General features: G+C 41.9%; 1 protein-coding gene across 2 annotated transcripts; it reads right to left on the reverse strand.

Annotated features, from left to right (window-relative positions):
• Window positions 1-2974: 2974 nt before the first annotated feature.
• Window positions 2975-21331, reverse strand: LOC125512229 (Tetratricopeptide repeat (TPR)-like superfamily protein). Of its 2 annotated transcripts, none has more exons than XM_048677330.2 (19): window positions 21019-21331; window positions 19699-19855; window positions 19495-19613; window positions 19331-19405; window positions 17199-17292; window positions 16989-17107; window positions 15854-15924; window positions 14853-14991; window positions 14599-14768; window positions 13589-13788; window positions 13337-13467; window positions 9422-9498; window positions 8464-8538; window positions 7268-7460; window positions 6502-6621; window positions 5762-5900; window positions 5530-5576; window positions 4351-4611; window positions 2975-3818 (listed from the first exon to the last, which is right to left on the reverse strand). In XM_048677330.2, exons 1-19 carry the CDS (start codon window positions 21163-21165, stop codon window positions 3117-3119), a joined length of 3036 nt encoding a protein of 1011 aa, XP_048533287.2. In that variant the 5' UTR covers window positions 21166-21331; the 3' UTR covers window positions 2975-3116. The 2 variants fall into 2 exon arrangements, with proteins under 2 accessions (XP_048533287.2, XP_048533282.2); XM_048677325.2 differs by having other exon boundaries at window positions 14850-14991; window positions 21019-21330.
• Window positions 21332-24050: the final 2719 nt, after the last annotated feature.

Here is a 24050-nt window from a genome sequence, read left to right on the forward strand (position 1 = left end):
TCTGGAATGTGTGTATGCGGTAAATACCGGGAACTGGTCACAAGAGATCACAAGAGACAACACATTGGTCCATAGTTCCCAAAAATTGAGCCACTATGAAACCTTGTGCATGCTCACTATTTGGCATAATCCTGTCACGTGACAACAAATTTTTTAGCAAACAATGATTGAAACATAGTCCTTGAGAGGCTGGACGACGAGACACTCGTGGGTGTGCTAGCGGGTTACTCTAGAATCATGTTGTCTTTACATACTTTTTCACTCCCTAATTTATGTTTTCATTGCTCAAAGAAAGAAAAAATTATTTCGTGCACTCCTGGCAAACAAGTGTTAACTAGGGGAAATAGAATTAGGTGCTACCATATTATTTTATCTAGTTGAGCAAGAGCTTTGAGTTGATTATCTTTGCTTCACTAACACTTACATAATAATCATGCCACCACTACAGCTATACTAAGTTTTCAGGTAGGAAGCGGGGGGCTATCTAGACGTACCTGTCGTAAGTGAACCAAAACCTTCTCATTATTTCAGTTTATATAACTGAGTTCCTTATGATTTGGGTTTCCCTCTATGTTGCTCGAGGACGATCAAGTTTAAGCTTGGGGGAGTTGACAAGTGTTCTTTTTTACACTCCTCTAACATGAGTTTAAACCGATATATTTCATTAGAACCGAGATATTTGCTCCAATATTGCCACTACTGACTAATGAATGCATTGGATTCCAAATATCCTTCCTTTATTTTGTTTCCACGGGAAATGGCTATTTATGGACGAAATCAAGCCAATACATGAAAAGAGTAAAGTGGAGATAGAGGGGATCAGTTGGGAGGCGCACCATAGGAAACAGAGCAAAGGACGGCGTTTCATACGAGCGCGCCCGCTCTTATGGGCGATCGTATGGCACGGAAACCGAGGCTCCTGGTCCCCCTGAACAGCCTTTATAAAGGGCCGACGCCAAATGGATAACAAGGGAGCACAGAACAAGCCAATCTTCGTCATCACCACCATAGCCATCTCCACCAACCCTAGCCACCGCCATTTCCCATCTCCATAGCCACAACCTTCACCACCACCATAGTTCTCAGCAATTTAGTCATACATGTAATCATGTATCACACACGACATCCATTTTAAGACATATTATCAATCTATCTATCTTCATGATGTGTTCTTCGATGTGTCCTTCGTGTGATCATGTGTTAGTAGTTCGATAAGGTCATGGGTTAAGGCAAGGGCCTTCCTAATGTATTTGTTGGAGGGGTCAATGAAAGGACTTTGAATTAACGTCTCGTATGTGTAACATAAAATTGTTCTGAGTTGTCTCTTGTCTCGTTCGTGTTCTTCATCCCTGTAGCTACCCAGAATCATAGAGAACGAGCCATGAAGAGGCTAAGGGAATGGAGACCGTGAAGTGTTATTCTAAACACCAGTGACAGAAAGGTTTAGTACGGTAACACGGATCCTATCCCTGGGGATTCACGAGGTGTAGTCATTAAACGTCCAATGCTTTTGTCTGATTATTGCAATCTTAATTATCGAGGCAACCCCGCGCGGCGGATAGGGCCTTTGGTTGGACAATTGACTCTTGATGCAGGACGTGTGCTGGTCAAGATGTAATTTGGACATATTCCCCACTTTGATACTTAACAAGCATATCTTGATGGGTGACTTCCAGAGCACAAAGTAAGAAGGTCCCGACACAAATATATGGTTGTAAGTATAAGTCCTCATATCCAAGCCTATTTTTATTATAAGTGTTCTTTTAGTGTCAACTTGATTTATCATCCGATACAAAGCTGGAATTAATTCTCTAACCAAACCTTGTTTGAAATCTTAGCTTAAAGGGCATCGTCCTCCTGTGGTTTCGATTACTTAGGGTCGCCTCCGGGGGAAAAGGCGAGAATCCTTTCTGCTTCATTTCCGGATCACCAAAGGAAGCAATCAGTATATCCCATTACAAGTGGGGCCCATATGCCAGTTTGCGCATTAGGGGTAGGTTATTAGGATCTACAAAAGCAACCCACCCTAATGATCTGAAAACTATTACAAGGACCCCAGTAACTATTTTCTGGGGACTCGAGATTTTATTTATCCTATTATAGGGCATCTCCAACGTGAACCCACAAAACGCATGCAAACGAGCGGACCGACGTGTCCGGATGATGCAAGTCATCCAACTCGGTGCCTATCGATCCATGGACGCATCCGCGTGTTCAAATCCTTTAAACCGGACGCAAACCGGTTGAAGGTTTGCCAGTGTCCAGACGTCCGCCACGTACATGTCTGACCGCCACGTCCCATCCAAAACCCTCTCTGCGTGAAGCGGTTGCCGCATATTCATGTTGGTCAGGCCGCATCAAAGCGGGCGTGACTCCACGACATTAATGTTGGTAAGAGTGACGCGATCGGACAAGGTGACCCTCACCCTTACACCGTTAGAAGGGCCACTCGGATGATGACACCGTCTATTACAGATTAGTTTAACTTTTTTAAGTTTTACTTTGACACCGTCTATTACAGATTAGTTTAACTTTTTTAAGTTTACTTTGACTGACAAAATATTGTAATTACGGACCAAAGTTTGGGACAAGCATTTGATGGCCGCCTTCCATTAGAGATGCCCCTACGTTCTATCTCCCGAAGTGATGAATACACTATTCGCGTCCTCGGACAAATATTATGCCCATTTTCTGGTCCGGCGCTGGAGATGCCCATAAGTTCTGCACCCGTTTTGGAACAAAGGTACTATCTCCCAAAGTCATGGTCACGCTCTTCGCTGGACTAGAACTGATTGTCATGGAAGTAACAAATAATTGCAGTGGTTCCCCGTCAAAGCCATGCCCGCTTGTGTCGACCGGTTAAAGACATGAGACACCAAATGGCTTGTGCAACAAATCGCCAACAAAAATCAAATTGGAGTAATACAATAACTATACCACAATACCAAATCAGGAGCAGAGACACAAAAGCAAAGGTTAAAAAGATGTCCTCAATCGAATAAAAGAAAGTCAAACAACAAAAGCGCACAGCCATTCTGTTATACTTTTACAACATATGTATAATGGAACGCCACAACAAGAATAGAACAAAATTCATGTGCAAAATTTTATCAACTCTAGTGTAACACCGAAGATAGAGAAGCCGATTCCGACATGAGCAGCTTGAGTTTAGAGTCAACCATTTTCTTGAACTCGGCTAGCACCTCATGTTCTGCTCCAACAATTCTTCTTACCACACCAGTAGAACTCCATGCTTCCAGAGACTGAGCAATTCGATCACCAAGCTCAGAGGCATGTGCTGCTGGTTTCTCTTCCAAGACTCTGAATGTCTGTCCTGGACCTTCATCGCCAGTTCCTTGCAAATATGACATTAAGATATCCAAACCTTGCTCCTCTGGACTCATCTGATCAGATAACCATTTTTGGACACTTCGGAGTGTTTCAATCAAGCACTGAACAGATCTTTGAATTCCTTGCAACTGAGGCATGTTTGGTCGCAGCGATGGGCCGCTTTTCTTTTTCTTCTTTCCTTGCGGGGCCACCACTCTCATGCAGGACTGGATTATGATGAGATGCCAAGAAATGGGTTCTGTAACCATTTGCACTAACAGTGGAATTTTATTTCCAGGACAAGTTAGGATTCTATTGGCATCAGTCAGGTGCTCCTCTATGCAAATTTTCACTAAGCTGTCCACAATCTCCCAAGAACTTGGGCTGCTCGGATCAGTTCTGGGGATCACTGATTCATTTGACCACAAGTTCATTGCATTAATAAATACAGCAAAACTCATCCAGCTCACAATATCAGGAGCAAAATCCTGAAAATACAGTTGTCAGCAAGGTGCAGTTGATGGGTTAATCATGGTACTGCAGTTGTGCAGCAATAAGAGCAAGGAGTCAAAACTACTGTTTCAAATAATTAAATCCATTTCAGTGAAGTGCAAAACAGTTTATTTCCACAAAGGATGTAATTAACTTGTAGAAAAAGTCAAAGGGAAGCATAACATTAGGGGTTGAATTGATTGAACCATTCCATTCAGCATACCAGGAGCAACAGATTACATAATCTTAAAGGTAGTGCTTTTGCGCTTTCAACAAAAAAAGGTATAAATACCAAGTACAGTTATTAAAAGCAACACTGCTTTAGAATTCAAGATTTAGCTTTGTAAGAGCATGGAAAGAACCATGTGCTTTTTACTTTCTAACCGAAGCAAGATGAATAGGCAAATAGTTAAATCATTCTTCAGATACAAAAAGACTGAAGAAAAGAATAGCTGATAGGTGAACAATATCGGCAGGTTATTAGGAAAGTAAATACAAAAAGGGAACAAATATTCAGTTAATTCATACCTTCATAGACTTCTTGCCTGAAGATATACCAAGAATCATGCTTAGAGCATCATCCATGGAATAGCCAATAGTCCTAGCATATTTCTCAAGTAAGGTTTTCATTTCCCCAACAGTGATATCAGAAACAGACCCATTGGGCTCAGTCTCCCTGAGGGAAGATACACAACCATGCATGGAAAGGTAAACAAGCCGGGGGACAAGACATTTTCTCTCAGCATCTCTCATCTTAGGGCCATCCTTCTCAGTAGATTTGTGCTTGCACTGCAATAAACATATAAAAAATTTAGAGGGAAGGAATGATTTAGTTGACAGGCTGAAACAAATTTGTAGGGAACTTTTGCTTAGTGCCTAGTCGGATAGAAATATCACTTCTTGCATTTGTTGTAATATAATCCCTCCGTTCCAAAATACTTGTCGTGGTTTTAGTTAAAATTTGAACTAAAACCACAACAAGTAATTTGGAACGGAGGGAGTACATAGGAAGTGTTTATCATCTCTCCATGCAATGCACCGAGGAGGCGTCTGCAACTGCCTCCAGGCCTTATCACTTCTTGCATTTGTTGTAATATACATAGGAAGTGTTTATCATCTCTCCATGCAATGCACCGAGGAGGCGACTGCAACTGCCTCCAGGCCTTACGGATTTTGGAGCCAATCGGAGTTGTGGTGCAGAAGAAAGTGGGCTGGGTTTTTCAGCACGCACCGATATCCACTCACTGGGCTAGGGATCATGTCACTCATGGGAAGGGGACATAGCCACCACAACTAAGGATCGCCACAGGCCCATCGACATTAAACAGGGTCGAATCGGCATTGGAAGGTGCAACCTGTGGGCAGGCTGCATTGGTGAAGTAAAAAAACACGCCATATTTTGGAGGGAGGTGGAGATGAGAAGAATGAAGAAGCATGTTGTTGAAAAAATAAAGTGTCCAGGCTAACGATGAAAAATAAATAAATAATAGGCTTGGCACGTGGAACCCTTCATGTGCAAGGGTTATGTCACCTGCCACGCGGAGGTATACTAGGTTTTCAGATCGTTCAGATAGTCAACTAGATGTCACACGGGTGATGCATATATTTTTTTCTTCAAAATATTAATTAAGTAATGCAATGAATGAAGGTGATAAGAAAGAAAATGTTTGAGCCGGTGTAAATGAAGGTTATAAGAAAATGACATACCACTTTGGCCCTAAAGCACGCAGGTGTCGAACTTTCATCAATTGGTTCTGTAAAATCACAAGTCCATAACAATAGTAAGAACTTTTGTGCTTCCAAGACCATAAATGATCCAACAAAGACACCAAAATGGATGGAAAAAACTAACTACCAAGCATGCAACATAGTGAGTTCAAAATGGTGCTATTGTCAAGCACAAAACAGATAAGAAACTTTGCATAGCATGAGAAGCTACCTGAAAGAAAATTTACACTGGTTGTTGGTGTCCACCAAGGACGTGCCTCGAGATCTTCATTAAAAGTTAAATGTTTCATGTTGTCTTCACTTGATAGATCAACCAAGCCTCCTCCATGATTCACATTTTCAAGAACAGACTGCAATTAGGGACAATTATCAGTATTGGCACGGGTTACATAAAAAATGAAAGGTACCGATACTCCCTCCTTTACGGTTTATAGGGCTTATCTCACAATTTTAGGTTTCCCATTTTATAAGTCTCAATTTGATTGTTCCCCATCACATGTTCAGATTTTAAGGTGCATTAAATCATTGGATGGAAGGATTAAGAGAAAATTCACCAATGCATGTACTTTATGCATGCATGCATTGCAATTAGTGCATTGGTAAACACAAGTTTTTGAGGAAAACGAGCACATTAATTGAGTATTTTTGCAAACTACAAAAATTATTCCACCACTCACCATCTACCTTGATTGGTGAGATTTTTGAATGGGCCCTATAAACCGGAAAGGAGGTAGTACTATTTACTTGTACAAGAAAATATTAACGCCTACGAGACGATGTCCTGATAGAATATCCATTTATAATAATAGAATTTTGTATGCACGGTTCAAAATGGCTACAGGTTGGAAAAGAAAAAGTAAATGTATTTCCTTCAAGCATCGATGTGTGCCGATAATTTTAATAAAACTACTTCCTGAATTTGGGGTTTGAAATTCATAAGTGACAACTAACCTCCACTTCCTCAAGAGACTCAGACTTCTGCTTCAGGCTCAGTATTACAGAATCAGATTTTACAGCAAGATACTGCATGGAGCGTTGCAAGCGATTTTTGAACTGCACAAATTCAATTACCTGGGCAACAATATCACAGAATAATGAGAAAATGCTGCAGAATATTTCTTTCGATAAGTAAACAACATAACTAGGGGGGGGGGGGGGGGGGGGGTATTTGTTTTTTGAGATTATTTTTCTGTCAGAGTAACAGCTTCAATGAATTTTGCCCAACACCAAGCATATTTCCTTTTGGGGAACAAGTGACATGATCCAAGCTCCAAAGTTAAGCAGCATACTTATTTAACAAATAATGCAATAATTTAGATAAATATGGCATCAGCTTTGCAAGTATGTATCGTAGAGAAGAATTCTATAAATTATAATACCCTAACATTGAGCTATACAAACTACTAGCTCTGTATCAAAATATAAGACGTTTTTGTAGTTCAATTTGAACTGCAGAAACGTCTTATATTTTGGTACGGAGGGAGTATAATCACACAAACTAAGCAACAAAAGACCATGAAAATTTTCGCCCTAGATTCCAGTTTACATATCTGTTCTTGCTCGTGGTGATAGGTACTACTTTTCAAGCCCTGGCTGTGAACAGTGAGAACAAATAGTGGAAACTAAGTAGTAGTGCTCACAATCAGCGGGCAAATACAGATTACACCACTACTTTTATGTTGTACAGTGTAGTGAGAAGTAAAAAACTGTTGCTTACCTTTGAGTAAGTACGGTGCCTATATGCAAGACAGGTAAGATCAGCAGATTCTTTCAAATGATCATCCATGAACCTAAGATAATCCTTCACAAGACTGGCAGTTTGTTGCAAGCAAGGAGAACTCAACATCTGTGGCAAGATGTGGTGTGAGACGGATTCTAGAAGAATGTTTTTGACCTCCAGGCTTACATACCTGTATACAAGAATACAGGTCAGGATAAATAGATGAAACCCTGGTCTCATCGAACAACCTCGAGGAAACAAACAAAAACCACTAATGACTAAGAAATAATTAGCAGATCAACATTTTACATAAACACAATTTATCCAATGTTCAAGAAAGCATTAAGCGGAAGTGGAAGGCCACAGCTTAGAGCAATGGCCGCTTAAGCGCAGCTTAACCGGGATTAAGCGTTTTTTTAATTGGCCAGAATTTGGCTGTTTTTGAATAATATGCACAAGAAAACAGGAAATATAGCACACAGGTAACAGAAAATATGAAATAGCATATAAGGTTCAGGTTCAGTTGTTCACACACCACAACAAATAGCCAAATAACACATAAGGATACGGTTCAGTGGTTCACACAGCAAGCATAAATGCATAATATTGTCTTAGAGCATATAAGATAAATGGCAGCTGCAGGCAAGCAGCAGCAGCAGCAGCCAAACAGCAGCCCCAGCCCAGCCCAAGCAGTAGTTCAGATCCAGTCCGGGGACGAGGAGGAAGAATGCATGGAGCTGAGTTGGATGCAGAACAGGAACAGCCGCCACTGGAGCTCTCCTCTCCCCCCTCCCCTTTTAACCCAGTAAACCCTAGCTGAACAGGCCAGTATTGGGCCAGGCCTTTATACCCCCCTTTTACCTCCAGCCCGTGGCCCATTCCTCGCTTTTTGAACGCTTAAGCGCGCTCAGCGGCCGCTAAATCCCGCTTTTTTTCGCTTAACGCTAAAACTTCCGCCTAGGGCAGAAGCAAAGCGTTTAGCTGTCGCTTAGCGCTTAAGCATGCTTAAGCCTAAAAACACTTTCTTGAACATTGAATTTATCTATAAGAAAAGCGCATGGGATGGAACAAATGAATTTCTTGTGAAAGCACCTTTTTACCATGGAGTTACCTATGGGACAATGGTCCGCTACGAAGCACGTTCTAAATAGTGAGAGCACTGTTCAAAATAGATCTGCAAGGGGAAAGATTACCATCGATGTGCCAACGGAAGAGCTCCCAAGTAAGAGTACAGATGCACCAGAGTAATCTTGTATTGCCAGACATGCCTGAGCAGACGAGCAAAATCGATATTATCATTCAGCTACGTAAAATAAACAGGTATAATATGTTTTTCTTTCAAAACCATAACTTGATTGAATATGGTATACTCCCTCTGTTTCTTTCAAAACCATAACTTGATTGAATATGGTATACTCCCTCTGTTCCTAAATATAAGTATTTTTAAAAATTTCAATATGGACTACATACGGATGTATAGACATATTTTAGAGTGTAACTGTAGATTCACTCATTTTGCTCCGTATGTAGTCTATATTGGAATCTCTAAGAAGACTTATATTTAGGAACGGAGGGAGTAGTAACTATTTGACATTATCTTGGCTTCATAAAGTGGAACAAAAGCATTCATTTACCTAACTTTTGTATTTTTAGACTTCATCAACAAGATAATATATTACCACAGGACATAGCAAATTTTAGATAGCCAATTCAGATAAGTCATGAAAATTAGAAGAGAGAAAAAGAAATAGAGTTTGTGGCTACTAGGATAAAATCTAATGTCACTTTTGTACAAGTGTAGCAACAACGCTTGGACAATAATACTCTTATGCTTCAAATGTAACCATCTTAGTCAACTCGGTAGCATAATTCAGTATGTCCTAAAAAGCTAATCCCTCCCTTCACAAATATAAGATGTTCTGGATGTTTCAATATGGAACGTACTGAAATGAGTGAACAGACACACTAAAATGTGTCTATATACATCTGATTCACACAAAAGTAACATCTTACATTTGTGAGCGGACGGAGTAGATATTTGGCTGACAATAAATCAACCACAGAACTCAATGATAAAAGATAGTGATAGACAAATGGATCTTCTAATCCCATGTTTCAACAGAAGATATGTGCATATCACAGTAGACTTACTTGCGAACAGTCAATCCAAACTCTAGCACCAAAACTGCTTCAAGTAAGTACCCCAAGTTCCTTGTACGCCAAAAAAGCTGTTCCAAGACATCACGAGTATATTTTAGTGCAGAAGAAGGGTAAATTTCGTTCAAGTACAAATTTAACAATTATCACAAACTCAATACTTATGAATAATTTCATAAACCTACAGATAGATCACATCACAAAACTACAGATTTAGGATTTTGAGTATGCAATGTGGACCCAGCATCAGTGGAAATGCATCGTAAACATGTTTTGTGATACAACTGGCCCTAAATCAGCACTTCGGTAAACTTGGTCCACAAGTCTAGAGCTTTCTGATATAATTGGTTCCAAGTCTAATTCTGTGAAATTGGTCAAGTATGGGAATTTTTTATGTGCTATATTAAACTTAACTCAGCCTATGTTGTCTCAACAGCGGTCCAAAGCCTGGGTAAAGGAGGAGGATCGTGATAGGCTTGGCAAGCCAACGTCAAAACTCGGCCACTCTTATATGGAGATAAAACCCAGAAGAAAATCATAGGGGCATAAACCTCTCAGCGAAGCGCCATAGCGGAACCCGGGTGTGGTATCAAATGGGCAAGGGCCGGTGACAAGTGAGCAAGGATCGAGTCGTCGCATCCTTAGTGGTGCGCTACATCGACGCCCGGGTGTAGTGAAAAATGAGCAAGGGTCTTCACATTTGACTCGACGAGTGCAAAGGGCAAGGAAGCTAGCTGAGCCTAGGAGGATCCGCTTAGGTAGCTGGAACATAGGGTCCCTGAGAGGTAAGCTACGGATGCTAATTGATACAGCGGTGAGAGGTGTTGATATCCTTTGCCTCCAAGAAACCAAATGGAGGGGACAGAAGGCGAAGGAGGTGGAGGATACCAACTTCAAGCGGTGGTACACACGGACAACTGCAAACAAAAATGGAGTAGGCATCTTGATCAACAAGAACCTCAAGTATGGAGTGGTAGACATCAAGAGGCATGGGGACCGGATTATCCTGGTCAAGCTAGTAGTTGGGGACTTAGTTGTCAATGTTATCAGCTCGTACGCAAGTAGACCACAATGAGAACACCAAGAGGGAGTTCTGGGAAGGCCCGATGACATGGCTAGCAGTGTACCTATTCGCGAGAAGCTCTTCATAGGAGGAGACCTCAATGGCCACGGGTACATCTAACACAAGTTTTGAAGGGGTGCATGGAGGATTTGGCTATGGCATCGGGAATCAAGGAGAAGATGTCTTAAGCTTTGTTCTAGCCTATGATAAGATCGTAGCTAACACCCTCTTTAAATAGAGAAAATCACATCTAGCGACTTTTCGTAGTGGTCAACACTCTCGCCAAATTGATTTCATTCTATCGACAAGAGAAGACATGCGTGCTTGCCTAGATTGTAAGGTGATATCTGGAGAGTGTTGTACCTCAGCATAAGCTTGTGGTGGCTGACTTTTGCTTCCAGATTCATGTCCAGTGGGATAAGCATGCCAAAGTCGCTAGAACGAAGTGGTGGAAGCTCAAGGGTGAGGTGGCTCAGGCGTTCGAGAGGGTCATTAAGGAGGGCCTTTGGGAGGAAGAAGTGATGCAGCCAATATGTGGATGAAGATGGCGACTTGCATTCGTAAGGTGGCTGCAGAGGAGTTTGGAGTGTCTAGGGGAAGTAGAAGCAAAGCTAAAGATACCTGGTGGTGGAACGATGATGTCCAGAAGGCTATTAAGGAGAAGAAATAATGTTTTGCCTTTACCTGGATAGGAGTGCAGACATCATAGGTTAGACACGAAGGAAGTCAAAAGTGACATCGATAAGATGGCCAAGATCCAGCAGAGGAAGACGAGGGATGTTCGACCAAGTCAAATGCATCAAGGACGGAGAAGATCAGCTCCTGGTGAAGGACGAGGAGATCGCATAGATGGCGGAAGTACTTCACCAAGCTGTTCAATGGAGAGAATGAGAACTCAACCATTGAACTAGATGACTCCTTTGATGATACTAGGAGACGACTCCTTTGATGATACCAGCAGGCATTTTGGGCAGCGAATCCAGGAGTGGGGTCAATGAGGCTTCAAAAAGGATGAAAGGAGGCGAGGCGATGGGCCCTGATTGTATCCCCATTGAGGTGTGGAGAGGCCTCGGAGACATAGCGATAGTATGGCTAACTAAGCTTTTCAACCTCATTTTCCAGGCAAACTAGATGTCAGAAGAATGGAGGCGGAGTATATTAGTACCAATCTTCAAGAACAAGGAGGATGTTCAAAGTTGTACTAATTACCGTGGAATTAAGTTGATGAGCCATACAATGAAGCTATGGGAGAGAGTCATTGAGCACCGCTTAAGAATGAAAAGCATGACCAAAAATCAATTTGGTATCATTCCTAGGAGGTCGAGCATGGAAGCCATTTTGTTGGTACGACAACTGATGGAGATAAAGAGAGCAAAAGACGGACCCGCATATGGTGTTCATTGACATGGAGAAGACCCACGATAAGATACCGCGGAATGTCATGTGGTGGCCTTGGAGAAACACAGTCCCAACAAAGTACATTACTCTCATAGAGGACATGTACCATAATGTTGTGACACGTGTTCAAACAAGTGATTGCAACACCGATAACTTTCTGATTAAAATAGAACTGCACCAGGGGTCAGCTTTGAGCCCTTATCTTTTTGCTTTGGTGACGGATGAGGTCACAAGGGATATACAAGGAGATATCCAATGGTGTATGGTCTTTGCAGATGATGTGGTGCTAGTCGATGATAATCTGACGGGGGTTAATAAAAAGTTAGAGCTATGGAGGCAAACCTTAGAATCGAAAGGATTTAGGCTTAGTAGAACTAGAACCGAGTAAATGAGGTGCGGTTTCGATGCTATTAGGCACGAGGAGGTTAGCCTTGATGGGCAGGTGGTACCTCAAAAGGACACCTTTCAACATTTGGGGTCAATGCTGCATAAGGATGGGGATATAGATGAAGATGTGAACCATCGAATCAAAGCCGGATGGATGAAGTGGCGCCGAGCTTCTGGGGTTCTCTGTGACAAGAGAATGCCACAAAAGCTAAAAGGCGGATTCTATAGGACGGCGATTCAACCCGCAATGTTGTATGGCACTGAGTGTTGGCCGACTAAAAGGCGACATGTTCAACAGTTAGGTGTAGTGGAGATGCGCATGTTGAGATGAATGTGTGGCCACACAAGGGAGGGTCGGGTCCGGAACAATGATATGCGGGATAGGGTTGGGATAGCACCAATTGAAGAGAAGCTTGTCCAACATCATCTGAGATGGTTTGGGCATATTCAGCGCAAGCCTCCAGAAGCTCCAGTGGTGATAATGTCAAGAAATGTCGGGGTAGACCGAACTAGACATGGGAGGAGTCCATAAAGAGAGATCTGAAGACCTGGAGTATGAGTCCACAAAGAGAGATCTGAAGGACTGGAGTATGAGTCCATAAAGAGAGATCTGAATTTCTGAAGGACTGGAGTATCACCAAAGAACTAGCCATGGACAGGGGTGCGTGGAAGCTAGCTATCCATGTGCTAGAACCATGAGTTGGTTGCGAGATCTTATGGGTTTCAGCTCTAGCCTACCCCAACTTGTTTGGGACCAAGGCTTTGTCGTTGTTGTTGCTGCTGCTGCTATATTAAACTTGTCTTTTGTGTAATTTCTCATATTAATAAATGTAAAAATGACACTGAGAAATGTGCAAGCAGCTGGATAATATAATTGTTCTCGAAAGTTCATGTAAAAACATATAGCACAATCACGATGCATTGACCAGGAGGATATAGGAATGCACTCTTCAAGCAGGTGGCAAATAACGGACTGTGGTACCGGATTATAAATTACTAAAATGGACACTTCCCAGACCCTGTTTCTCTCATACAAGTAATAATCAGCTACAGCTACATACCTGCACAAGAATATTGCTAGCCATAGACAGCAGTTCTTCTCCATGCATGCTTTCCTGAGGATCTAAGTCTCTTGAGAGAGGCAAGTTTTTGTAAAATGTCTCGACCATTCCTTTTGCAATGCGCTGAAGATCTGAATTGGCATATCAATTTAAGGTATAAGAATAAATGGTTGGTTAACACAGCATAGTACAGCTTTTCAAATTAAACAAACATATAGAAACACAATAATGTGATTTCTGGAGAAGGTGGACCTGTAGTTGACTTTGATAATAAAGTTCCCAAAAGTTCTTGAACCTTAAAAGTAGTTATTGTCAAACCCAATGCTTTGACTGAAACGGATGATGCATCAAAAGATCTGGAAATTGTATCTAGCAACTCCGTTATTTCATCACCCGATAGCATGTGGAGGTATATTTCAACATCTGACGATGAGCAAGACAAGTGACCAAATCTGCAAGGCCAAACACTGTTGTTAGCTACAAATTAGAGATGAACGTGAAAACATAGAAAGAACTATTATCAATATTTTCAAGAATGCAGATACAGATGGTGCCATGATGTAGTACCAGTAGATCTAAAATTAGACATCTAAAACACAAGATTGCACAGACATGGACACACATGTACAAGGCACCGCATAACACGGTATGGGCTAGAAAAGCGAAACTTTTACCATTACAAGAAAATGGTGAGCTCACATGGATACAGTGTCATACATTTAAATATCAAAGTTAATAATATATGGAGTGTGGTTTATAACTATTGACAGAATAGTTTAGCTTATACCCATGCTTTTATAGCAACAGCATGGGTCATGTGTAATGGTGCCAACTATCAAATGAAAAAGAGAGGCATAGGTGAGGATGCATATTGGAAGGTACGGTACAATCTCCCAGTATTTTTGGATGGTTGCTTCTGATGCCAAGGAGGTGATAGTATGAATATGCCAGAATCTGTAGGAAACATAGCCTCTACCAATGTCTAAAGAGCACCGAACACAAAGTTTGATGAATCAGCAACACATGATAATAGAGAAGTGAATAGCAATAGAGAAATATCCAATTAACTTTCTAGAAATTCAAAATGTGACTATTTAAATAAGCTTTCATAAATTATACATATTGGACATCAAAATTTCAGAAGCAACAGAAACTGGCTTATTGCAAGCTGAAGACTGTGATCTCCATGCTTGCACATGGTATAGAGTATAAAGAGATTCCAAATGGGCACAGAAACAGAAAGAAGATGCACCCCGACAGACCTGTGGAAATAGTTTACCAAAGCTTCCATAAACTTTGTTGAGTTTCCACTGAGGCGGTGTTGCCGTTCAATTTCAATATTGGCTAGATGAGGACCTCTAACAGAGTCACTGGAGTCATTTTTTTGTAGCTTTTGCACAAATAACAATGCACTTGCAAGGCGAGATTCAACCTACAAACATGTAATTTCAGTAAACCGGGTGCATGTCACCAAAACAAGGTAAAAGAGAATTGCTTCAGGTGGAGGACGTACCACCTCCTCACTGAGAGAAGTCTTGTTCGAATCTACAGAGCAGGAAGAACAAGTATGTTCGCCAGTGGTTGGTTTAGGCAGCTTCACGTCACGCTCCAGCAGACAGCCTAAATAATGGAGAAAGGACTCCCAGTCATCAGGACTGCCCAGTCAAAAGAGAAAAAGACAATTATCAAAAACTAAACAGAAGAAAGCAGAAATTTCCAAACGCTGAATGTATGGATAAAATATGCTGCGACAACTAGAGGAAGGAGCGAGATAAAAAAACATGAAAACAAAACAGTGAGTGGCATAGCAATGGTCCCTAATTGAGATATCAACATCAAAAGCTTGAAATTAAATAAAAACCACAGTAATTACAGGATTATGATTCTATATCAAAATAGGTAAGTCCATACACATTTTCTAGGAAGCAAACAGCGCGTTCAGAAAGACAGGCCTGCCTTTGTACTTAGTAGCACATTTATGGTGTTATTTTAAAGGGCTCATCTCCAAAAAAAGATATATTATATTAGTTTCACTTACGAGTCCAATTGAGTTAAAGTGCTTTGAGTCTCACGCCACATTTAATTCATAGAGATGAGAGAGAGGGAATTAGTGGTCATGCATGCATCTTATTCTACATGCACCATGCAAGTCCAATTAGAGGAAGGGTGCTGCACTTATTGTTTCGGGAGTCAAACGTGTGGGAAATATTTCATCGGGCAGTTCTGTGTCCACAAAAGTCATGCCATCCACTCACCATCTACCTTGGTTGATGAGATTTATTTGAGCCCTCTAAACCGGAAGAGAGGGAGTAGTATGCACATCATCGAGTATGATCATGAACAGAGTTGTTGGTATTGTGCTACTTCTTCCTATAAGCTGTTGAGTGAGAAATTTCTAAGTGGGTAGAGCAATACATGTCTTGGAACAAGTTGATAACGCACACTTAAGCAGTAATTGGTCAAAGGCAAACTTTGTACAACAACTGAAAATGTAGAGTTAATGACAGAAAGCATTACCAAGATTCAAGAACCTTCTGATATATCTCAGAAGCGGCCACATAGTTACACGCTTGAGTAAGAAGACGTCCCTGTCAACTTGAAGTCAGGTAAAATGTAAGTGGTTATCAATTTCATTACCAAGCATATTAGAGGGGGAGAGAAAAAAGGACTTAAAAGTTAGAAGTTAAAGTAACCTTTTGTACACATGTACAGATTGTAAGTGCTAGAGGTGCAACAGACATTAGATAACCACCAGTAGAAACACTAAGGGCATAACGTTTTCACTAAAACCACAGTACAGGAAACTACTTTAACTGTATGTTCATCATAGTTTTCAGAAACTTGCCAGGTTCTGAACTAATTACGGTATTCCATAGTAATTCAATGCAGAAAGAAGTACAGAACAGCTGGTTTAGCTATCAATTCAGATATTGCTATGGTGTACATGCAGAAAAGCACTCTAGCCTCTGCACTGAAGTTCAGTGTGATCACTGAGGTCGGAGAGCGCCACATTGCCATAATACTCTCACCCACCCTGTTGCCCATTTAATGAACAGAAATAACCATAAGAAAGAATAAGTATGTAATACTTCAGTCTATACTCTAGAAGAAGGAAGGGCAACCCGGTGCATGTAGCTCCCGCTTGCGCAGGGTCCGGGGAAGGGTCCGACCACTTTGGGTCAATAGTACGCAGCCTTTCCCTACATTTCTGTAAGAGGCTGTTTCCAGGACTTGAACCCGTGACCTCATGGTCACAAGGCAGCAGCTTTACCACTGTGCCAAGGCTCCCCTTCATTGGAAAATCATTTAAACGATGACAACAATGAGAACGCCTTCCAGTCCCAAACAAGTTGGGGTAGGCTAGAGTTGAAACCCATAAGATATCGAAACCTGGCACGTGGATAGCTAACTTCCACGCACACCTGTCCATGGCTAAATCTTTGGTGATATTCCAGTCCTTCAGATCCTCCCATTGTCAAGTTTGGTCTACCCCGACCTCTCTTGACATAAGAAAATAATGTAAAGTTACCATAAATTCCTCTTGATGATTATAAAGATGATAAAACAAACTGTGACTTCTGACTGGTATCCAGATTCCAGATGAGTAGCAATCAAGACAAGACACTGTCAAATAAATGAATCTTGAAATTACCTGCAAACGAAGCTTGTCCTCCTCCCTTCCCATAAGAGACCCCAAGTCTCCAGATAGAACTTCCAAAGCAGCATCATACTTTGCCTGCTGTTCCAGAATTGAAACATAGAGAGAAAGTGCTGCAAGTAGTATAACCACGTTAAAAGAGAACAAATCTTGAGGAGAAAAAGATAACCTCATACATTGTGCATTTTAGGTAAGCAGGGATACCTTCTGGCTCATGTAAACTATGTGAACTTATGTGCTTTTTAAGCAATGCTTCAGCAAATGCTAACAATTTCTCACCTCCGCTGCTAAAATATGCCTGCCATGGGCAAAATGGAAGTCATGTAACATAATAGCACATATGGAATGCAAGGTAATCATAGCTAATAATGCTATATGCAAGCCCTCAACTTACATGTTCTAGCTAGTAGGTATGGCATAAGTATTGCTATTAAATATTGAATTGAATGTTTTCCAGATGAAAAAAAGGAGATCGGAGAAGGAATATGCTAGTGCACATGTGCAATAACGTTTCACACTGAAGACTTCAAAGAATTAGGTTCACATGCAGTGTGTGCTTGGATTGTGACCAAAGTGTCACCTGCCAAAATTTTGGCTATGACCAAAAAATTAGTCTATGTATGGATGGTTGCTTATTTTTTTGGCATGCCAATGCTCTTTGGCCAACTCTAGTTCATTCTACTCCCTCCGTCCCAAAATAAGTGACTCAACTTTGTACTGGCTTTAGTGCAAAGTTAGTACAAAGTTGAGTCACTTATTTTGGGACGGAGGGAGTACTTCCTAATGCTGGCCAACTCATTGACAAACAAAACCTCAACCAAAGTTTTGGCTAGCCAATGTTTTGGTAGGGCAACCTTGGGCATAAACCAAACACAACTTGTATACTTCCTGTGATGCAATATCGCATTGCATCAGATGGATAATTCGTACCTAGAGCATTCATGCATCGTATCTATTTCGCCAATTATCAGAGTAGTACAAAAAATAGTGCCTACACTATAACAAGTTACTACATTGCATCCAATGGACAAATGCATCACACCTAACAAAACTAGTATGTTGCCCAAAATTTACAGTGGTTTTGTAATATACAAGAATTGATAGGTCAGCCCTTAGATGGAGTCCATGAGACCAGTAGCAATTTTTCCTATCTTCCACTTTCGTTTATGTCCTGCGTGCTCCCAATCCCTCTCAGTATTATTTTCCTACCCACTCTCTTCAGTAAATCAGTAAGTGCTATACATGCACAGTGTCCCTCAGTATTATTTTCCCCTCCCACTATCTTCAGCATATCTATACACACAGAGTGCTCCCAATCCCTCACAGTATTTCTCCCCATCCACTATCTTCAGTGAATGCTATACAAAAACAGTGTATAAGCGTGTATCACTCATCCCTCCCTCCCCTATAAAAGGTGGTTTTTAGAGATTGGCAGCTCCAGAATCTAATACATAGATTAGAAAAGAATGCATCTTTTAGACAGGTTAACCGCAATCCATTTCAACCATCACAAGATCTTCTATTCTTCTTAACAAGAGTCCTGCTTCATTTTGCATAAGTTTACTCAAAACGGTCGTAGTGTTCTCTTTTTCAGCTTTGTTCAGTAAGGTCATACATTTTAATCCAGTCATGCATGTGTGATCAATGAAAAGACAATTCCACGTGTGAACCAACAAGATATATTACTCTAATAATATTTGTTAGTTCCAATAATACATTTCCATTTGTTCTACTAGCCCTAGTTATTCCACTGATACTTCTATTTCTTCCACCAGATATCTTCAGAATCGTTACACTGACATTGTTTATTTGTTAGACTAATAATTTGTATTTGCTCCACTAATATTCTATTATGAAGTATGTGCTCTAGTAGTACACTCTGGATTGCATCCACGTGGTACCTTCTATTATTGTACTGAAGCATCTTCCAATTGCTCCCACGGTACATTTCTTTTGTTCCCCATCACATTTATACTGAAAGCTTCACACAAGAAGTATTTCCCTCTATTATACTTAATTTTCAAATATGGTGTCCGTTTTGGAAGAAAGAAAATCCAAAACTAGAAGTCTCCCAAAAGTGGGAAGCCGAACGACGGAATGATATCAACTGCTTGAATGCTGTATATGGCCTCCCTATCCTCTGTCCAATTACCAAACCCTAGAACCATCACTCCATCAGCGTGTCCATACATCCATAGGAGTCATGCAATGCATTGTTTTCATGTAGAGATTTCTTAATTTCCAGTGAGCAAGAAAATGATAGTGTGCCATTACAATTGCTTCAACTAAAATTGTGAATGCAGAACTTGTAACTCATGTATGTATGCTGAACCTACCTGCAGTTGAATACTGCAGACTGCCCAAAGCAAAAACCTTTCTTCTCCTACAGTTTTGTACATTCTAAGCGCTGTCTGCAAAACACATAAAGGTGGGAGGATCAAGAACTGAACAAGGGAACACAAAGAATTCAAATTGAGCAACTAGCAAAATACCATCATACCTGTTGTTGCTTCACATATGAGTACTCTCTGACGTAGCAATTAAAGAGTCCCATCATTAATTCCAAGTTATTAGGGTATTTTGTACAAGCATACTCATAGCATGAAGTTGCAAGGTCCACTGGCAGAAATACAATCAGTCACATTATAATTTAGAAAAATGGTGACGTCAAACAGATAAGGCAAACAGTGAAGTATAAACATACATCTCTCAAGCCTTTGAAACACTATCTGTAGTGTGCTAAGGGTGAGATCGTCAAAATGGAAAATGTTATTTGAGTACAATAGCTCCTTGGCTTCCAAACAGACACTCAGTGCTTCATCAGGCTTTCCCATCCTTTCCAAAGTAAGAGCCTTGAGAGCCTGAAATTAGATAATTAAACAGTGTCATTTAATCGCATTCTAAATACAGCCAACATAAAGTCATTAGTTCTTATCAAAACTGAGTTGATCATGTTGACTAAAAACGGTAGCAGCATGAAAACGGTGGTTCTGTTACAAGATCTTCAACAGATAAAAAGGAATAAGTCAAGGCCATGCTAACTGAAATTGTCACACAAAACAAATACAGCATGTCAGATTTGCAAGGTCCAGGCTGATTTGAGAGACAGCTCTACAATACTACAGACAATATACGTCCCTAAATGTCTAAGGAAGAGTTTAGTATCCTAACTTTAATAGCATTATATCATAAAGTACAAACAGTGCCTAATCTCAAGTTTCTGAACTAATTGATTTGCTACCACAGCTCAAGAGTTAGTATCTTGCCACCTGCTGGAACCAAGGCATTGGTTTCACTTCTGGGGCTAAGCTTGACAAAAACGAATGGCCAGGTTTAAACTAAATGGCATGCTAGTTGACACTTGTGAGCTAAGCAAGTAAAAGCCCGTTCATCTGGGATAGGACCCCTGTAGTTCTCTTAACAAAATATCTTTGTCCCCTACCTCTCTAGCTTCAATGGAAGTTCCATCAGTCCACAATACCCATTTACTTCTATATATCACCTCATTCCCACCATATCCTCTCCTCCCATCCAACTTGATACGCAGCAATCTAGCAAACTTTTGCTAGGGAGAGGAATTTAAGGCCTTCAAATAAACCCACTGTGAATTAGACGGCTCAGCTTAATGGGAGTGGCTTCAGAATGCCAGTAGTTCCCCACGTTAGTCTGAGCATTTTGTTTCCTAGGATTGCCACAACCTCTTCCTACCAGACCCCTCAATAAGAAGCCTCCTATTGAATTTGTGCGCCCAGCTAGTCATAGGTGGCCTAAGAGTCTTTAAATCAGTGTGAACAGCTCAAGCAAGTTAGTATGAGCTAGAACTAGCAAGCAATTCAGCACAATGCACAAGAAGCCATATAGCTTCCATCGATGCAACTGGTACCTCGATCCGTTTGATTAAAAAAACACAGGACGCTCCAAATATAAGCATCGAAAGAAACCACACCCATTTTCCAAGCCAGATTCATCAGACCGTGACGGGAACTACAGAAAAATGGGGACGAGGAGGACCGAGGGAACTCACGAGGGCGTAGGGTGAGGTGGGGTGCTTGGCGAGGAGCGCGGTGCAGAGCTTGAGCGCGGACTTGTACTGTCGCGAGTCGACGGCGTCCCAGATCGGCCGCACCCGCCGCTCCGGAATTCCGCCGGCGAGCCCGAACTTGCTGGCCATGTCAGCCGGCCCTCGCGATCTAGGGTTAGGGTTTCGAGCGGCGGGAGGTGGAGCGGGTGGGAGCGGGAGGAGGAAGAAGGGGAGAGCCGCGGAGGCACAGCGCGGAAGGGTTTATCGAGTCGGGGTGTGACGGCGGCGCGGCTCGTGCGCAGGGCGACCCGAGTGGGCACGTCCGAGGAAGGAGCGTGGCCAGGGTCCGGACCGTCGATGGCAGGATGTGCGGCGTAGGTTCGTCTGCCGTGTGAGACTGAGCGGGGAGGAGATGCCGTAACCCTATTAGGGAGGTTGCCGAGTTCTGGACCGTTGAATTCCGGGTGGGCGGTGTAGATCGACGGAGAGAGAAAACGGTGCCTGGGCCTTGCACCAGAACGGCAGAACCGGATGAGAAGTGACGATATGGTGGTCGGACTATTGGTGCCGTTTGGCCCCACACGACAGCAGAGCCGAAAGTGATCAAAGGAACACGTTCATTTTATTTTCCTTTTTTATTTCAAACACACTTCGCCACTTTATTCAACTTGCGAAGGCCTAGCGACTTGCACGCAGGCCAGAAAAATAGGGATTGCATCATAGTTTATTACAGGATATTAATGTCCAAAGCCTTTCGAGCAGTTAAATGAGCAACCTCTTTTGCATGTTTAAGAACTCTTTTTTTCGAGAAAACGCAAAGAGACAAGTTTAAAATCCTTAGAAAAAACTAACTAACTCACGAATCTCACGTAAAATATGGAATGCAATTGATCGTTCGGAGTTTGATTCCTAGGGTAACGGGACTTTTTGGGTCGGTTGGACTTATTGGTTGTGTGCATCAAGCTATGCAGAGGCCGGTCTTTCTTTCGATGCGGTTCTATCACCTCGATATATCAATTCAATGAAATGTTCTTTATATATAAAAAAAAGAGTAACGGGACTTCTTTGCAATCAGTCTTCACGTGCATCTTTTGGAGGCCTTTATCTCTCACAAAACAGACGGCATCTCTGCAAGCAAGTAGCTCAACTGATAAAGGATCCACAACATGGTCATAACTTGCTCTCGCTACAACAATGGAAGACCTAGAATGGTCCCTGGCAGCAAAACCAGCTCCTCCTCTTCGACGACGCTCATCTGTCACCCCATATGTGTTTATCTTGGTCCATTATAGCTTTTCTGGTTCATTTCTCATGCGCTTGAGCAACCACATTTATGATATGTGCTAGAACTTCAAGGTCCGCACAATATCATCAATGATAGCCATAGACTCATGTGGCTGGTACGTGAATTCACCATGGGTGTAATTGCCATGGGAGTGTTGCAGCGCCTATATGATGGTAACTATTGTCGCAACCTTGTCCCGAGCTACAATGCTTGGATACAACCTGTCCATTGCCATGTGATCGGGTGCAACTTGGGGGCTTTAATACTGAAGTGAGTTTCGATTGCCTCCCAAAAACGTCTAGCGTGATCACATGTCAAGAGAGTATAGTACAAACTTTTGTCATCATTCCCACATAACGAAAAAACATCATTTTACATAATACTCCGCAGCTCGCCCAAACATGGCAGCAAAGCTTGCACCACTTTTCACGGGAATACTCTGATTTTAGGAAGAACCTTAACCTCCAAAGTGCCTTCCAATCCTTGTCAGCGCACCTTAGTCTCTCTAACTTTTTCTTTGAAACGTTCATCCATCAACTCTTTGTAAGTAGATTTACCGTATAAATACCTGACTTCTCCCATGCCCATGCCCATATGTCTTCATTTGCTCGCCCCAGCCTTTGGCGTGCTTAAGATTGTGTGCACATCCAGAGCATAGAAAGTGTCTCGAACTAACTCCTCACTCCATTGATCGGAGTCAGGTTCCAGAAGGTCGGCTACCATATGGGCTGAATTTTCTGTAAGTTGTCTCATCGGCTTCATCTTGCCTTGACATTGAATACACTGATCATACCACACCTCCGCTTTCATTCCGTTCCCTATTCTCCTAATTAGGCCCTTACGGAGCAAGTCCTTGCCTTGAATTATGGCTTACCATGTGGCTGAAGCTCTCGAAGGACACTATACAGACAAAATGTCTCCTGATGGGACACGTTCATTTTCTATTTGCGTGGGCTTGTATCAACCCGATGACTTTATCTTGATTTACATGTATCAGGATTACCCATCAATGAAAAATATCAGGTTTGTCTCAAAAGAAACTTGCATCAGGAGGTTTGGGTGGGTTTTCATTTCAGCAAAGTCATGGCTCGCCCGCTCAGCTTTTCGTATTCCTAGTTTGAGGAACTATCCATTTTCCATGGATGTTCTTATAACTTTCGTTGGGTCATAACATCGGTAGGAAGACAAATATGCGGATTGGTAATCGCCAAGACGTCACGTCAGGCTACCGTTGGATTTGGAATTATAACACAAGTAAAGCGAGGCACACAATATACCCAGGTCGAGGCCTCCAATACGGATAAAACTCCTACTTCTCGTCTTGCTTCTTTTCTTGTACCAGCATGACACTTGTGCTTTACTACAGAGTAAATGTATTTATATGATGCGGGGGGAGGAACTGAGAGACCGTCTGGCCAAAACGTTGCAGGCGTGAAGCATGGCGGTCCTCCGTCACGGCACAAAGGGTCGATGATGTCAAGAATGATGGGTCGACTGAGGGTAAGGTTCTTTAGGACACCAGTTCGGGACTTAGACATGATCCTAAGTGAAATTGATCCGGGTGAACAACGCTAAGTTCACCCCGCCCATCTGCTACTACCACTGCCAATTCACGCATCCTACTTCCGCTAGCACCAGCATGTGAATGGTGATTGGAATGGGAATGTGGGCGGAGGGTGAGAGGGTTTGTCACTTTGGTCGTTCCTCCTTTATCTCTCGTTTCGTTTCTCGGCATGGTCGCTTCGGTATA

This window comes from Triticum urartu, chromosome 1A (assembly GCF_056163025.1).
Source record: "Triticum urartu cultivar PI428250 chromosome 1A, HENAU_Tu73, whole genome shotgun sequence".
Classification (NCBI taxonomy): domain Eukaryota; kingdom Viridiplantae; phylum Streptophyta; class Magnoliopsida; order Poales; family Poaceae; genus Triticum; species Triticum urartu.